General features: G+C 46.6%; 1 protein-coding gene across 4 annotated transcripts in view; it reads left to right on the plus strand.

Annotated features, from left to right (window-relative positions):
* Nucleotides 1-15,796, plus strand: part of LOC101945655 (perilipin-3-like) — a 26,226-nt gene extending 10,430 nt beyond the window's left edge. The window contains exons 3-10 of one of the 4 annotated variants that reach the window (XR_010592231.1): nucleotides 55-135; nucleotides 595-790; nucleotides 4,593-4,675; nucleotides 5,086-5,317; nucleotides 5,848-6,038; nucleotides 6,285-6,410; nucleotides 13,709-13,835; nucleotides 13,923-14,969. Coding sequence is in view for 3 of the 4 variants with exons in the window: in XM_065565705.1 (XP_065421777.1) it covers nucleotides 70-135; nucleotides 595-790; nucleotides 4,593-4,675; nucleotides 5,086-5,317; nucleotides 5,848-6,038; nucleotides 6,285-6,410; nucleotides 6,502-6,843 (1,236 nt within the window). In the remaining variant the exon portion in view is untranslated. Of the gene's footprint in view, nucleotides 1-54; nucleotides 136-594; nucleotides 791-4,592; nucleotides 4,676-5,085; nucleotides 5,318-5,847; nucleotides 6,039-6,284; nucleotides 6,411-6,501; nucleotides 7,761-13,708 lie in introns of those variants that run through there. The other 3 variants (XM_065565705.1, XM_065565706.1, XM_065565707.1) reach the window with 3 other exon arrangements.
* The last annotated feature ends 2,250 nt before the right edge of the window (nucleotides 15,797-18,046 follow it).

The raw sequence follows: 18,046 nt of genomic DNA on the forward strand, positions 1-18,046 counted from the left end.
CTAGGGAAGGGACAAAGCTTTGACTTGTAACTATTCTATCTTTCTCCTCTTTAGTGGTCTGACTAGACAATGTCTGAAAACAAAAGCCAAACTCCTGTTGTTGACACTCCAGAGAGCAGGGAACATGCACAGCAGGTTGGTAGTCCATGTTTTATGCCACCCTGCAGCAATCTGGCCACTAACAGACACCAGACAAATCTGCAGCAGCACATTTCAGGCTCTATAAGCACAGGCTCTCCAGGGGTCTAGGGTCTTGTAAAACTTGCTTAGTCATGAATAATGCTGCCAAACCTGGAAGAGGTAACTGGTGACTGAAATCACTGCTGTATTTCCATGAAGTACATGTGGTCTAATTCCAGCTGAAATTCTGAGATTCAAATCCCACAGCTATAGACAAGGACATTCCCTTATTGAATAGTTAAATGCATCAAATACAAAAGCCATAATTGGCTGGAGGGTCACTTAACCTTCCAGTCTATACAGGACTGGGAGTTTCTCATTCTTTGACTAATGTGTTAAGTGTGGGGGAAAACAGTCAAACCTCCCTTCATTCCACAGCAAATCTCTTCTTGATGTGACTTCTCTCTTTGCCAGAATGTGGTGAGCAGGGTGGCCAACTTGCCTTTGGTCAGATCTGCCTGTGATCTGGTTTCCATGGTCTACATCTGCACTAAAGAGAGCCACCCCCACATCAGATCTCTGTGTGATGTGGCAGCTAAAGGAGTGAAGACTATGACTGAAGCTACAATCAACTGTGCACAGCCAGTTCTGACTAAACTTGAACCTCAGAGTGAGTAAACCATGGCACAAAGATGTATGGGGGGGGGGAGGGGGAGGTTGTCTCAAAGTGATCACACAGGCTTCAGTTGTGTAAAATCCCACATGAGAACCTCATGCTGGCTCATATCCTAGGTGGAAGCCACTCCCCTCCATCTAGCTGAGTGACTCAGGGCAGGTCAGAATTTGTCTTTCAGCATCTGAACAATGCCTCTCTAATGGAGACTTACCATTATTGGGCTTGACTGGTGTAGTGTCTGTACCTATACATGCAATTCTCTTTGAATGTGTGGATGAGGAACAGGTGATTGGAAGGGGCCATGTGCACAACTAACCTCTCATTGCAGTGGGTGACCTCTCTCCACTATACAAAAACTTGATCCTTCTTAGCAAGAGCAAGTTCGTACTTGCTAAGAGACTCAGTCCCTACCACATTCAGAGTACTAAAATCTCACTGAGTAACTCTGACCTCCAACCCAGTTCACTACTGAAAAGTAACTGCCAAACAGCTGTGCAACAAGTGTCAGTAATAGGGGTAGGTGATGTCTGATCACACAAGTAACCCTTAAGATGCTTAGTGACAAAAGCCTTCACTTTGCAGGGACAATGTCTCATGTACTGGGAGGGGAAAATGGCTAACAAACACGTATTACAGGCACTGTCAAGATTGGATTGAGCTGGTGAAAGCTGGCTTCAACCTTATGTGGAGAAAGTGTCTCCAAATGTGTGAATCAACTTGGAGTTTTTCTACTAACTATTCCTTGGTTAATGGGTTAAAAGGGCAAGGGCTACCTTGCCACTCAAACAAAACTCTTGCCACTGTGACCATGACTTAAATGCAGTGCAACTTGAAACATGCTTGAGCTTGGGTTTTAGCATAAACTGCCCAAGGAAACGTCATTGGATGACTTGACCCATTCACAAAGGCTAAGGAATTCTACCATGGGCAATCCTTCAGATAACCCATGGAGGAGGGGGAAATCAGCAGGGTTTGAACCTTCAGCCCACACTCCTGTCACGTATGCTAGAGGAGTAATTGTTCTGCTCTGGGAACTCTACTGGAGGGGGATGTGGCACACTTTACCAAGGAGCTACACAACTATTGTCCAGACAATACTAATGCTGGGATTTAGCCTCCTGGATTCTATTTTAACCTTGCAGGGGAGTGTCATCTAGTGGTTGGAGGACATAGTCTAACAGATATAGATGGGAATGGGGTCTGCCATATTAGACAGCTCTTTTCTAGAGATCAAGTATTTTCCTCCACAGAAAGTTACAATAGACTTCATTTCATCACACCTTAGCTTTCAGTTTTTGCTTTAAAAAAGACCACTTTAATCAAAAGTTCTGTTTTTTAGGGAGGCTGGGTTTTTGACAAAGGGATAATCTTCACAATCCCCTGCAATCAATACCCTGATTTCCCCCTCCCCACCCCATAAACAGTTTGATCCTGCCCTACTACATTCTACTCCCACCACTAGCTTGGTGCAGCCTCTCCCTTAATTCCATTGTAAAATGGTATGGCTAACGACTGCCTCCTGAGGCGGCAGTTAGGGCTGCCAACTTTCTGATTACAGAACACCACCCCTGCCTCTTCCCTGAGGTGCCCCGCCCTTGCTCTCCCCCAACCTGGGATGGGGCCAGGGGTGAGGGTTTAGGGTGCAGGAGGGGGTTGAGGTGCAGGAAGGGGCAAGGGCTCCAGTTGGGTATGGGTTTTAGGGTGGAGCCAGGGCTGAGGCGTTTGGGGTGCAGGAGGGGGTGCAGGTTGCAGGCTCTGAGAGGGAATAAGGGTACAGGAGGGGGCTCAGGGCTGGGGCAGGGAGTTTGGGGTGCAGGCTCTGGCTGGCACTTAATTCAAGTGGCTCCCTAAAGTGGCTAGCATGTTCCTGCAGCCCCTAGGCAGAGGAATGGTCAGGTGGCTCAATGTGCTGCCTGCACCAGCAGGCCCTGCCCCTGCAGTTCCCATTGGCTGCCGTTCCTAGCCAGTGGGAGCTGCAGAGCCAGTTCTGGGGCACGGGCAGCATGCAGAGCCTCCCTGGCTGTGCCTAGGGGCCTCAGGGACATGCCAGCCACTACCAAGAGCCATGTAGAGCCAGGGCAGGCAGAGAGCCTGTCTTAGCCCTGCTGTGCTGCCAACTGGACTTTAACCACCTGGTCAGTGGTGCTGACCAGGGCTGCCAGGGTCCCTTTTTGACTGTTCTGGTTGAAAACCAGATGACTGGTAACTGTTACAGCAGTAGGACCCCTTCCTCAATCAGGAATGCATTAGAGCAAAAACCATTAAACAATAAAAGAATCTACACCTACCACAAGCTTACCAGAGGGCACCCTCCACTCCACCTTAGGGCTCTGATAGCTTTTTAGTCCTCAAAACACCACAGGTAGGTTTCTCTGTGGCTATAAGTTCATCTCTGATCCTAAACCAGAACAAAGGTGGAGCAGAGCAGCTATTTGTAAGCTTGAGCTTCTGATGTTACCTGTTACAGAATGTCAATCAGCAGACAGGTGTAGCTCCAAAGTGGTGGATTTTTGCATAATGCAAATTCCCTAGCTGTGACTGACTTCACCTAGAGATTTCCCCAGAAAATCTACTTAACACTTGTCCCAGAATGCCAGCCAAGTCCAGACTACTCTCAGTATAGCCCCTTGAACTCCCAGGTTTTACATCTTCCCCCTAGAGAGGTTAGGTGCAATCTTGGCCCACAATAGCATATAAACTTAATACAACAAGGGCAATTTCCCATAATATCCTTGAGACCTATGTGTCACAGATAGCTGTCTCCAATTGGATATCAGTCAGCAGCTTCCATCACAGAAGGTGGCCACCCTGTATCTTATCCTCATTAGGAAAGTGAAATGAGAATGGATGCTGAGAACCACTGCTTAGCCCTGGGGTGAAATCTAGGGTTATTGGGTGAGAAGCTCTGGGCTCCAACACTGGCAGATCTCTAGCCTTTGAAGATTGCACATTGACTCTGAGGAGCTGTGGCTGCCCCAACAGACCAGATGCAGCGTCTGCAAGGTTTTCCCCCCACTCTGGTTTTCAGACACCAATGGTGTTAAAGCCTAAAGATGGAACAGCTGGGTTCCCTGCATATCCCCACATGCCAGAGGAAGGTGGGAGGCATCCATGTCTCTAGAACCCTCCTACACTTTCTATATTAAACAAGAAACTGTAAGCAAATGGTCTTAAGGGATTAAGGTTGGGTAAATTCCCTTGGCAGCATCAGAGCATCCTTCTGCCTTTGACAGATAAGGAAATGTGCTACACAGTAATCTCCCTCATGGTACAATGCAAAACCTCAATTACAACCTCAGTAACACTTGCTAATAGTAAGCATTAACAAGTGCTGCGTCTGGGGAAAGAATGAGGTCACAACAGAGGTCTTGCTTTATGCTCTGAGTCTCTTGTCTGGAGACATTTCCACTGAGTAATTACATGTGGTATTGGCACTGGGTTATAATAAAAGGCTCTCATAACATGCAAGGAGATACCATATTAAGATTTTTCCTGGGGTAGGTTAACAACCCTATAAATGAAACTTCCCCTTTTCAATTAGATTTCATGGGCAAGTCTCCTTCAGTGAGACCCTCTCTACTCAAACACTTCCCACAACATGTTATAGGCAAACACTATATTAACATGCAAGAAAGCTCCTTCGTGTCTTGGCCTATGGCAAGGATATTGCAGAACCAGAAAATCAAAGAGCAGGAAGGACCATCAGCTACTAGAGTCCCCCCTTCCCCCACCTTTTTTTTTTTTTTTTTTTAAACAAAGATTTGGGAAACTTAATTCTTAGTGTCAACTTTTACAGTTGCAACAGCAAATGAATTTGCCTGCAAAGGACTGGAAAAGCTGGAGGAGAAACTGCCAATCCTTCAACAGCCGACTGATAAGGTAACTAGCTCTTTGAGGCCCTAGATGGAAGGGAGGACCATGGTCTGATAAATATTTCTATCTAGCTAAATGCTGTCAATCCCTTGAGTTTCAAGACTGGGTATGGTAGGAACTGACCACTTCCTCACTGCTGTAGCTAGCTAAACCTTGTGCCAAAGCTTCCCAACTTGGATGCCTAAAGTGAGACCACTAACTAGAGTAGACTGACTCTCCAGCAAGGTTGTGCACTTCTGACCCCTGCTGTGGCCTTCTGACCATTTTAGTGGTGTCTACGCCAGTGACATGGAGTCCTCTCTGCAAGCATCCCTTGAGGGGTCACGTCTGCTTCTATCCTGTAACTCTTTAATTCCCGCCTTGAAACAGTCATGAATGTGAAGTAGCATGAAGTGATGACCTTTCACCTTTTCTAGGTTCTTTTGGATGCCAAAGAGTTGGTGATAGGTACCAGGGATGCCATGAACAGCAAAGTGACTGAGGTGCTGGACAAGACCATGCAGGCAGCCAAATCAGCAGTAACCAGCAGCATGAGCACAGTCATGGGCTCCAGACTGGGGCTTGTGGCTGTGCGTGGAACAGAAGCTGTGCAGGAGAAATCAGCAGACCTGGTGGATCACTCCCTCCCCATCACAGATGATGAACTAGGTTGGGGGAAATACCTGGATGACACTAGTACACCATAGCGGTTGGCCTTCCCAAACCAAAGCATAAGTCTTGGACTCCCCTTGCACTAGATTTTTCTCGTGTGCCAATGATCTAGGTCTCAATCCTATTACTCTGACTAAAGGGCTGCTAAAACACTACTTAGATACATGCACCCAGAAGAATGATTCCCATAGACTGCTGTGGAAACAAATGTAGATAATGGTCATCAATAATGGTAACTGTAATTCCAGTCAGTCTCTCTTCTGGGCAACCTACATGACAGTGGAAATGGAATGTAGTAAGGCCAGGGGAGGCTCCCAAGCAAGTGGCAAATACCACTTAGATGGGGAACACCTACCTTCCAGGGAGCTGATAGAGGAACATGGAGGTGAAGATACTGGTGATGTATTCCAAAGGGAAAAGGCTACTGACTCAGATGTTAATGAGGGCTCTGAAATAGCCATGGTCTTGCTGACTGAAGCCTCTGCACTGGCAGGGATGCCTAAATTGTGTGTCCTTCTCTCCCTTAGCTAAATTAGCAGCCTCTGTGAAGGGCTTTGAGGTGGCTTCTGTGGAACAGCAGCAGAAGTACTTTGTGCGTCTGGGGTCTCTGTCCCCTGAACTCCGCCAGTGTGCCTACCTGCAGTCCATGGGCAAAGTGAGACTGCTTCATCAGAGCATGCAGGAGAACCTCTCTCAGATCCAGCACACCATTGACCTGGTAGGCAGTCTTTAATCTGTGCTAGTAGCTTTTGGGGACAACCCTGCCCCAATGGGCAGACCACAAAACTTTCCTCTAAAATATTCTGGCTTAACCTACATAACTGCAATCATCTCTGATATCCATGGGAGACTTGTCTGACACTTCTGTCCAGCAGATAGTCTGTCTGTACTGGAACCCTTTGCTTCCTAGGCTGGTCCTCCTACAGTAAAGTTTGAAAACACCTTGTTCTTGTCCCCACTTCAGATTCAGAATGTCAAGCAGAGTGTGGGTAAGAAACTACACAAGGGTCAGCAGAAGCTGCACCAGTTGTGTCTGGAGTGGACTAAGAAGGAGCTTGCAGTAATTGACAAGGGATCTGCACAGCCAGAGGTACTTGGATACTAACTCATGTTGGCAGTGGTGCTCTATCCTGCCCATTTTAAATATAAATACACACACACACAGACTTGCTTTACCCCAGCAGGTGGATACCCTGGTTCTGGTCATGTCTTGGAGAATCACCCAGCAGCTGCAGACCATGTGCCTGAACCTAGTCATTATCATCCAAGGCCTTCCTACCAGCATTCAGGACAAGATGCAGCAGGCTCATCACAATCTGCAAGAGGTCCATGCTGTCTGCTCCAAGGCCAGCTCCTTCCAGGGCCTGTCCACCAGTATCCTGACCTGCAGCAAGCAGAAGCTGCTCAGGGCCCAGGAATATGTGGTGCATAATGCTCCCCTTTCCTGGCTAGTGGGACCCTTTACCTCCTGTGGCAGAACCGCTGCAGAATTGCAGCACCGGGAAAATAGCAGGGTTCTCTAATCTGTCCCTACCCTACAAGCATCCTTGCCAAACACAAGCATTCCTTTTCTAGTCAAAGGCAGCCGATGGGGAAGAATAACCTGGTATCCTAGAGAATTGCTGCTCTCCTCCAAGAGGAGGTGGAAAGTCCACCTATCCAAGCCTGCTAGAGAATCCTAGTGCTAGCATAATCTTGCAGGAAATCAACTGAAGTGGTATTGATGAGCTGTGTGGGCTCTGAACTACATTCCCCACCCACACTTAGGCAACACCATGGGTTAGATAATACCCCTTAAGCTGGAACATCCCTTAGTGTCAGTCTTGAGACCTTAAGGTGGTTTGCCATGTGAATTGTACATATCAAACATGTAGTTCTCATCAATCAGTCATGTATTGTATTGCTATTCACTTAATTGAAGCTGTGTGGGAAGGAATAGAGTACTAGGAGACATAACCTAGGCAGGGGTGCTTCAAGCATTTTCTAGATCATTTCACAGCCTAGTACAATCCTCCTGGACATGGAGGGTGTAAACCTTGAATTAGTAACCCATAAAAATAGAACTAACACACCAGTTATGCACCTGTCTAGAGCAAAAATTTCTAGAGGATTTCTTTCCCGTGCAGCAGCTGGTTAGCTAGACCCTGAGATGCTGATATCCTAGTCTCCCCTATACTCTAAGCAATAAACTGCTTGTATTGTAACACTTCTTTGTTAGAGTTAAATGCATAGAAGCAAAGCTGGTGGGGTTGTCCAAAATGTAAAAGCTGCCTTGATGTGACCAAGAGCTCTACTGAAAACCATTTTATTGTTGAGACTAAACGTGTGCTTTGATGCATGTGTGCTCTCTGTCTCACTAACTATTCCCCTAACCCTATCTTAAGCTGGGAGCAGGAGCCCTGCTCCTTTTGTTAGACCTTCCTTGCCTGTTACTCAGGCTGGGTGAACATGGGAGGGGAGGTCTAAAGCGTGGAACTTTGCAGAGGTTACAATCTACCCCTAACACTCACCATGCAGCTGGCAGGAGCAGGGGAATGACTTTTGTCCTTCCTGAATCAGGATGAACTAACTGTGCTTAAAGGTGTGCACTGGCAAGTCCTGGCTCCTATTCCTACCTCCTAAAATGTGTGCATGTAGCAGCAGAAGTGCGACTTGTATCCTTACATGGTCTCATAGGTGCAGAAGAAACAAAACTACACAAGCTTTCCTCTCCAGGGAAGTGCTCTGTGTGCATCAACACCACTCTTGGGGTCTCCTGAGCCATGTGCTTATTGAACACAGGGTGGAGTGGCTTAGTCAGCACTGAAGGGTAAGTGTCAACCCTAAGGTTGACAAGCAGGTGTTGCGTCTGCACAGGGGATAACACAGCAGGGCTAGAGCAGTATCTACTAGGGGAGTAAGTGAGCTAGAGCCTGCTGCCACCACCCCACAGTTGTGTTTTCTAGGCTAGGTCCCCCTTTCACCTCTTCAAGTCAATGGAGCTAAAAGAAGACTGTTGGCTCTTACCAAGGTGCTTGTTTCCCATACAGCAAGAGCGAACATAGTTCTGAAGTAGATTAATGCTTTAAGCCCTCATGGGGGGGCCTGAACAACACCACTACCCCATAGAACTCCCTCTCACCCCTAGTTTCACACTCCAGTAAGCGGAGAAATCAATATCTTAGCTGCTTTGCAGGAGGAGGTAACATCTTTCCTAAGGAAAGGTTCCTCTTTCCTGAGGAACCTATAAAAGATGAATGAGTGAAGCTTTCTTGCCTATGTACAGCTTCTTGCCTGCTACCTAAGCAACTGCAGCTGTTGGAAGTCAGGTGTCCTCTTATGGCAAAGAACTAAAGTATCAAATGGGACCAAACTGGGTGGGGTCATCAGTATTGTGGCATGTGACATAAGGTTTAACCAGGTTGGGGACAGGGCCAGCTCTAACTTCTTTGCCACCCCAGGCAAAAAAGAAGAGCGCCGCCCCTGCGAGCGCCGTGCAGCCAAGCCTCCCACCAGCACCGCCAAAATCTCCGCCCTCCCAAGTACCATGCTGCCCACAGCCCCGCCCCCTCCCAGCACCGCCCCACCCGAAGCTCCCGACCCCTCCGAGTGCCGTGCCAAGCCCCTGTCCCCCCAGTGCCACGCCAGTCCCCCGCCCCCCTCCGAGCACCGCACCAAGCCTCCCCTTGCGAACGCCTTGCTGCACCAGCCCCCAGCGCCACGCCAAGCCCCCGCCCCCTCTGAGCACCATGCTGTGCCAGCCCCCGCCCCCCCTCCGACTGCCACGCCAGCCCCTGCCCCCCCGAGTGCTGCACTGCCCGAAGCCTTGCCCCCTCCAGGCGCCGCAGAAACAAAAAATCCCCTCCAGTGCTGCCCCGACGAACCAATAAAATAAATAAATAAAAACCTGCATGCCGCCCTGCCCCAAGGTGCTGCCCTAAGCACATGCTTGGTCGGCTGGTGCCTGGAGCCGGCCCTGGGTATGTGTGTGTGTGGGGGGGGGAGAGAAGCTAGCTCGGTGCATCTTGGAGAAGTAACCTAACCATTATGAATGTAACAGCATCTCTTTGCGAGTGGCTAAGTAACTACCTCTAAATACGACAGCAAAAGTCTACCATTGGCATTGCAGGAAGGCTAAGTATCCTTGAGGTGGGCATTTCCTAACTTGAAGATTTGACTTTACAATCTTAAGTCCTTTAATGCACTACTTTGTTGAAGTTTACCTAGAGTCTGAGTAACTAGAGTTCTCTGAAAGTCATATGCAAGGATGGAGCAATACTTCAGGATAGCAGTAAGTGATGCATCCACTGTAAAAGGAAGAAAATTAAAAAGCTTAGTATGGAGAGGGCCATTTAAAACTCTCACAGGGAAAACAGAGCAACTGGAATGTACCTAGCAGCAACTAGGAGTTTAAGACTGCAATGGACATGGGCCATCTCTGCCCTGAGGAGTTTAGTCTAATCTGAGGGACATATACTTTTAGTTAAGCTCTGAAAAACCAATTGTCCTGCAACTGAATGAAGTTTTCAAACCTGGAATGAATAAAACCAGAAGTTATATTGTGGAGATGGAGTTTATGCAGGCTTAGAGAGATGGACTAGAAGACAGAAAAGGTCTTTTCCATATCAAACTACATGTAGTAAGAGCAAGAGAGAATGAGGGGCAAGTAATAGGTCATCACAGAGAAGGATGATGTGAAAGTCAAACAGAAACCTCTAGGAAGTTGATAAGACCTTCTACTCCAGAAGCTTGCTCAGGGAAAATAGTTGCAAGGTGGGATGCAGCTATCAATATGAATAATGGCTCAACAAAGGAGCAGCTATATATAATTAGCCTCTTCCCTGACACAGCTGAGAGAATGGGGAAATTTCTGTGAAACAAAACTTATTTAAATGATAAGCAAATGTCCTTGAAGGCATGGTTGATCTTCATAATGAAAATACTACTGTTGTCACCACTAAAAAGCTGATGTTTATCTAGTTACCACCCTAGAATATGACATATGCTATTTCCCTATACTTACAGCAGGAAGTAATTTCTTTAGTTTATATGCTATCCTGCATGAACCTACAGTGAGAGAACAGTGTTACAGTTGAAAAGTCAAGCTCTCAAGTTAGAAAATGCTAGATGAAAGGTTGTTTTGTGCATATCTATCTTGGGCAAAAATTTTGTGGCAAATAGTAAATTCATCAAAAATGTATTATTCAGGACACCAAAACTAATCATGAACTTGAATTGAGTTGTGTGAATTGTTTCATCAGGAAAAAAGAACAACCTTGATTTCTCCCCCCCCCCCCCCCCCCCCCGCAAATTTTGTTTCCAAAAAATGTCAAATTGAACCATTTTGGCATTTCATTTTGACCTGTTTTTTGTTTTGGTTTGAAACCGAAAAACCTGGAAGAAAATTCACTGTTTAGCCACCGAACTGAAAAAAATCAATTATTTGCTCAGCCATAATTGTAATACAGTCTCTACTTACATGGTCACATTGCACTTTTTTCAAAAGGACTCCTGCCTCATTTGATGCATAGGAGGAACTGCGCTTGGGAAATGAGGCAGCTTTTCCATATATTTTTTTTGTATCATCATTCACTTCATTCCAAGATTTTATTGGCTGCACTGGAGGAGAACCAAAAGAGGGTCACTGGAAAATCTCACATGAGTGACTAGAGTTTCTCATTCTCCTCGCTATGTAGTCCAGTCTGTCATGCTAGCTCATAGTCTGCATTATTAAGATCAGGAACCAGTACAGGGGGGAAAAAAAGGGAGCAAGTGTAACCAACAGACCCCAGTTGCGGGCGCGTGGGTGGGATGAAAGCTGGGACCTCTGGAGCTTACTGCATGAGCTAAAAGCCATATGACTTGTAGCTAAGGCTGTAGAAAACTCTTTCTCTCTCTCTCTCTCCGTCCCCTCCACCCTCCCGCCCATCTTGTTGGAAGACATGGAGCAAGTGACTGATGATGTGGTTCTGCCACTACTCCTTCTTGCAGGACAAATGTGTCTGTTTTGCAGTACATGACCTGCAAGAACCTCGGTTGAATGGCCTCAAACCTTTCTCACAAGCCAAAGGTGAGAGACTGAGACAGTGACTGATCCACTGATGCTATATGACAGAGAAACGCAGGAGGTTGCTGATGTTGTGACTGTATATCTATGACCGGACTGCTGCTTCTGGGCCAGGAGGATCAGCACAGTGTGGTGGGATCATATTGTCTTGGAAACCTGGGATGATAAGCTGTGGCTGCAGAGCTTCAGACTGAGGAAGCAGATGTTCCTGGAGCTCTGAGAGAAGTTGGCTTCTACCCTACATTGGCAAAACACTTGGTTCTGGAACAAAGCGCCACACCCCATGCAGTTGTAAAAACAATCCCAGGAACACCACCTTGCAGGGAGTATTCCCACTCACCCTCCTGCTGATGGTCATTAGCCAGTCGTTTAGGTAATGACTCGGTACAGATAATTGGGGCAGTGCACCTCTATGGGTACAACACCTTCTGGCTTATGATTGTTCTGCGGAGGGTGTCTGCCAAGTTAAATTGCACTTTCATTTTGTGTTAATGCTCTCAACTGTTAGCCGCACCACAGTTTAGGGGGATTGCTTAATGCCTGAGAACCTTGAGAATAGATGGTGAGGGGATGTGGCTGTTAATTGTGAGTAATCCCAGGGTTCAAAGTGGTGCTAATTTTTGAGGGGTGGAGGAAGGTGGTATTTTAGCACTGTTCAGGGTGTGATGACAGGTATTTCACTTTGCTTTTCCTGTTCTCTGTGTTCTAAAACCCACAGGGAAGTTCACCCAGCCCACGTTTCTTTCCCCAGTCATAAAGTTACCAGTTATTTCCATGCACAGTGTACTTTCCTCATGTCTCTAGTTTTTCTGTATTCACACGCACTTGGACTGGGGATTGGGAGGTGGTTCTGGGAAGGACAGAGAGGACTTTACAGGTCTCTGCCCCAGACAGTTACATGACTCAAGGCACTGATTGGAGGGTCCCACAGCTGAAGGGGGGACAAAAATGTAGGTGTTCACCACAGCCCCAATGAAGGGTCCACATATTAATAAAGGAAACAAACAAGGAAGCTTTTCAGGAGGCTGCCAGATGAATGGTGACCAGTGGCATGAGCACAGTCATGCACGCCAGAATGGGTCAGATGGCTGTGATGGGAGCACAAGTCATTCTGGGGAAATCTGAAGAACTGGTGGATCATTATCTCCCCATCACAGATGAAGAACCAGGTCAGAGGATACTTATACCACTTTAATAAAATGTGGATATGCCCTAGTTTCAAAGTGCAGTCTCCTTTTTATGTGGGATGGGTGTGGAAGGGGGGCAATGTCAAGGGAAGAACTCGTAATGGCAATCCAAAAAGGAACATTAGCCTTCGGCATCCACTTCAGCAGTGTCAGTCTACTCCTCTCAATCAGTCTTGTCAAAGGAAAGTCAAAATGGTTCTGCAAGAGTGTTCCAAACCCTTATGGAAATGGATGGAGCCAGCCTGAATACTGCCACTGAGATTCCTGGCCATCCTGAGCAGGACCTTGCTTTCAACATGCGTTCAAGCCATTGTTCATTAGCAGCATATAATGCTCTGCCCGCATTAAACTGTACACTAAGAACCTGTCCAATTGGTCTAAATGACTCCCAGTAACTTGGACTTTCAAATCTAGTCCTGTTCCAGACACACTATTAAAATGGAGCTACGGCCAAAAGTAACATCACAATTTAAAAAAAAAAATCTGGGATGGTCTTGGGGTAACTTCCCACCTAGGGTATTTGGTGTTGAGGCTGAGTTACACACTTAGGTATAATGTAATTGGATTTCTTAACTTTAACTCTGGTGTGGCAAGTGGTGTGTCCCTACTATTCCAGAGCACAGGCTCCAGGTGGAACGAGGGCTTATGCTCACAAATAGTGAGGGTCTGCTTGGCCAGGATGCTTTACCCTATTCTCCATCCCCATCAGCCAAACTGGCAACCTCTGTGGAGAGGACTGAAATGGCTTCCATGCAAGAGCAGCAGAAGTATTTTGTGCGTCTGGGGTCTCTTTCCACTAAGCTCCGCTGGTGCACCTACTCTATTCTGTGGACAAAGTGAGACAGCCCTGGCAGGGCATGCAGGAGTCCCTCTTGCAGCTTCGTTACACCATTGACCTGGTAGGTACAGCTAGACCACCTCCTAGTCTGGCCGCCTTCTTGGCTGACACACGGCACACACCTTTACTGCTGCTGCAGAGCCAACTTTAGTATGATAAACTCAATTCTGATGGGCACCTTTGCTCTTGCTGCTTTTCAGACTTCTCATTGTGCTGATGTTGGCTGCTTCATAACCTGTTGTCTCCATCTAGTCTCTTAGTCACTGACATAGAACCTTTCCTACCTAATTCCAAACTCTATGGCTCTTCCCTTCCAGGTTGAATCTGTGAAGCAGGGAGTTGATCAGAAGCTTCAGGATGGCCAGGAAAAGTTGCACTGAATGTTGCTGGATTGGAGCAGGAATCTTTCAGAAGGGCATGGAGACCAGCTCTACAGAACTTGAGGTACCAGATTACTGGATTCTGGCTTGGTTGGGAGACAACCCATTCTTCGTTATACATAACAACCTCTCCTAATCTGCTTCCTTCTAGAAGATGGAATCTTTGGCTCTTGTCTTGTCCCAAAAGATCACGCAGCAGCTGCAGGACACCTTTCTGAGCCTAGAGTCCATGATCCAAGGCCTTCCCTCCAGCATTTAGAGACGATGAAACAGGCTTATTGCAATGTTGCAGAGCTTCATGCTTCTGGGAAGGACCTGGCAGCAGAGAAGGATATGTCCAGCAATATCCTGGTCCAGAGCCAAGGGAATTTGTCAGTGGCCCAGAAATACATGGAGGAGCTGCTGATATATCAAAAGCATAACACCCCCTCTCTTGGCTTGTGGGACCATTCTCACCAATAGTCAAAGCTTCTGCTACCTTCCAGGAGCCTGACCAGGTGGAAGAGGAGTAGGTACTAGCCTGCAGATATCTCCATGTAATGACTTGAGTAACACATCTGTTCACCACTGCCATCCATGTAATGGGAATGTCCTCGTGGCTTTAATCACTCAACAGCATACCATATGTGGCTTGCACTGGAAAGGCAGCTCTGGGTGACAAAACGACTCCTGCAAACTATGGTGACTGACTTTGGCAATGTGCCTAAACCTCACTGTGTTCAAATTGTCATGCTGGAGTAGTGTTCTGAGATCAGGACTACTGTGGCCATGGTGCACTTGTGTATGAAACAGAAAATCCAAAAGGCTGCAGTCTAACTATTCTAGCAAGTATGAAATTCCTCTTTAAACCAGGTGTAGAGGCTGTACTTGGTGCAGCACTAGATTGACTCATCAGTTCCACTTGCCCTCATTCTAAGGTGTTAGCCAAGTAGCAAGGGAATAAGCAGAGGCATATACTTTCAGCAGGACACAACAGAAGACTTATTTCCCAGAACACTATCCTCCATAGGCCAGAAGCAGAATTAAGACTGAAACTTGTAACCATTAACTTTGCTGTAGATGATGTCCCATACCCCTGCTAGTCTTAAGCACTTGTTGAAAGACTTGTTCCCTTAGGGGAAGTATTGTAGCTAGTAGCAAAGATCTATGATTCAGGTGTAAGAATGATACTGACCAACTGAAAGGGGATATTTTTTTCTTCTGATATTGACTGTACTTAGATCAATATTTCTACTTTAAAAAATAAACCTTCACAGCATACAAACATTGGCTAGATTTCCTTGTTCTTCTCCTTCCCCTAGCACTCTTTATTAAAGACCTAGTATACCCCATCCCAAGCTTGAAATAATCTAGTTTGATAAACAACTTCTATTGCACTAGTGCTACATCTAGCATAGTTTGGGAATAGCATTGTTGAGCTTATGGGGGATCAGGGTAAGAGCCTTTTGGCCGTTCATCACCTCAAATTCCACTTTCCAGCCAACTCTACTGGTAGGAGATGAGAAGAAAAGAATTATGGTTTAGAGCTGCGTGAAACTTTTTTTTTGAGCTCCTCATTTACCAAAAGAAGGCCACTTAAGGCTGACAACAGCTGTTTTTGAGTTCAACACTAATCCACTGTATGGCTTCAGCAACCAATTGTTTGGGTAGCTTCACCAAACAGGAGGAGGCAGAGGAGCACCTTAAACCAATAACTCTGTGGTTAAGGCATTTGCCTCACTCATTTGTGGCTCTTGGGTATTTAGCCCTCTTTCCTTAGATTTGTATTATTTTAAATTTCTATCTTCTTTTGGGTTCAATGCAACACTTCATTTTACCCCCCCAACCACAACTCTTCAAAGTTTTTGAGGTCTTTCATTTATGAGAAATTCATTTTAAGTTCAACTCAATCTGAATTTTTCTTTCTTTTAGAACTCAGTGAACTGAGAAATCTGTTATCAGCACAGCTGTAATTGTATTACTATGCAAAAGTGAAGGTAGGACTAGCCTGTGCTGGAGCAGTCTGATAAAGATATCTGCTGTTTCTACTGTGCCTCTTTGTCACATGAAAGGTGTCTTCTCATAAGGTGGAGAGAACTCCTCTCACATAAACAAAGTCTGACTCTTGAAGTGAATATGGAATAACTTTGGTTGAACAGTACCAAAGTCTGCAATATCCTTTTCATAATACTTCCAAAAGTGCCTAAAATCCCATTGACTGGTCAGTAGTTCACAAACACAGGCAAGCAACTTAAATTACCCACCCTTATCTCAGGCATTCAGTCACCAGGTCTTGCTGGAGAGAAAATAAGCCAATCTGAGTTGCCAAACCAGTGTTGAGAGATTTGAACTAAAACCAGAGAGGTCCTATCACTCCACTGCCCTCCTTTTCCCATTATCACCCCATAATTACTCTTTACCAAAGAACCATAGGCAAATCTTGGGGAGGGGGTGAGTTGGGAATCACATTTAAGCCCTTAGCAGAACTAGTCACACTGTAAATAAGAAACAGTGACACCATAAGGAACTAAGCTGCATTTAAATTTAACCTTTCCTGGGATTAAAATGTTTATTTTGGAGATAATTACAGCAGCCCTCTCATGTACAGTATTTTACCTCAAACAACTAATATTCTCAACCTTAAATCCATCTTAACCTAGCTCTCGTCTAGCAATCCAGAACCATTTACAGACCACAACACTTAGGCTTAAACAATAGAGTATCTCCTTCTACAACTGGGGCCCCTAGGTTGTTTTATCTTGGGGAGCCTCATACACTTGTCACAGAAGGCAAATCATTCTAAAGAGCTTTTCATACCAAGATTTGCTTGCAAACTGTTTCAGTTTATGGGGAGAGAACTGCAGGATACAGTAACACCAGCACAAGACTTCATGTGAAAACAAGTTAGTTCCTTTTGTGGAGACAAGGGTGTGTGTGCATGCATAGGGGTGCATTAGAGTAAAACTCAGAGTAAAATATCCCTCCTTTGGGATATATTGTAGTGGTAGAGCATGCTGAAGTCTGAGCTTTCAGTGGAGAAAGGCCTGCAGCCCATCCTGTCCATACTATAGCATGGGAAGGTCTCAATGATTGCAGGTCAAGGTATCTGTGGTGGGGCAGTGCCCCACGTCCTGAGAAAAAGGGCTGAACCAGGCCAGAGAAGCTGTGTGGACCAGCAGCCAATCAGTGAAGGCCTGGGGAGAGCCTATGAGGGCAGGAGATGAGGCAGCCAATCAGGACCTGGCAAGGTCCTATATAAAGACTGCCTAGCTCCCTAGAAAAGGGTATTCACTCCCTGGCCAACAGGGGACAAGTACTGGCTCCTCATGAAATGAGCAGCACCTTGGACAGAGCCATGCTAGACAGGCTTGGGGGAGCAGATAGGAGCTCTAGCCCATTACCTGCCAGGCTGCGGCCTTGCTGAAAAGGGTTGAGAAGATGCATAGGGCCAAAGGGAAACAAGGCAGGCAAGAGGGGAAGGGAGAAAGGAAGAGGGAGACTGCCGCTAGAGGGTCCCTGGGTTGGGACCCAGAGTAGTGGGGGGGGGGAGGCTGGGTCCCCTCCCCCCCCCCCCCTTTGCACTGCACCTGGCTGTTGAGGAGAGGGACTGAGAGAGACCGCAACTTGCCCCTTAACTAAGCGGCTAGACTACAGGGTTGTGGTTGGCCAGCGAGGCAGGTGCAGACAGAAAGACTGCTGTTAACAACCCCCCCTTCCCCTCCCCAGAAGGGGGTGAGACTAGACTAGTGGGCAGTGTCCTGAAGTGGACAAAGACTGTCCTGAAGAGGGCACTGCTGAGAAGGGAGCAACGTGGGTCCCAGGGCAGCAGCAGAGATGATGGGCCAGACACCACATGTCGAGGGTGCTCCACAACGGTCAAGAGCTAATTCCCGGAGCAACCAACAAGAGGCCCCAGTGGTGGTGAGTCGAACCCTTTCACAGTGTCAGACTCATTCAGTGGAGAGGACCAGATTCCATCCTGAGTTATAGTCAGTGGGCCATGATGTAAATATGGCATGACCTACTCCCCTCAATCCATCTCCCACCTGGGATCTCCCATGGAGAGGTTTACATAAATATGAAGAGCCATTGTTCCAGGAAGTCTGCAGATGCAGGAAGACAATGCTGCATCAGTTTCATTGGGGAGGTTTATCCCTCATGGCTGCAAAAATAGACATGTACACTTTTCTTAAAAAAATGAGAGCTTACTCTCTGCACAATCTGCATATGTGGGCTATTAAAATATATCTGGCAGTGTAGGTCTGGCCCATCATTCACTTGACACATCTGCTACAG

The sequence above is a fragment of the Chrysemys picta genome, chromosome 13 (genome assembly GCF_011386835.1).
Source record: "Chrysemys picta bellii isolate R12L10 chromosome 13, ASM1138683v2, whole genome shotgun sequence".
Lineage (NCBI taxonomy): Eukaryota > Metazoa > Chordata > Testudines > Emydidae > Chrysemys > Chrysemys picta.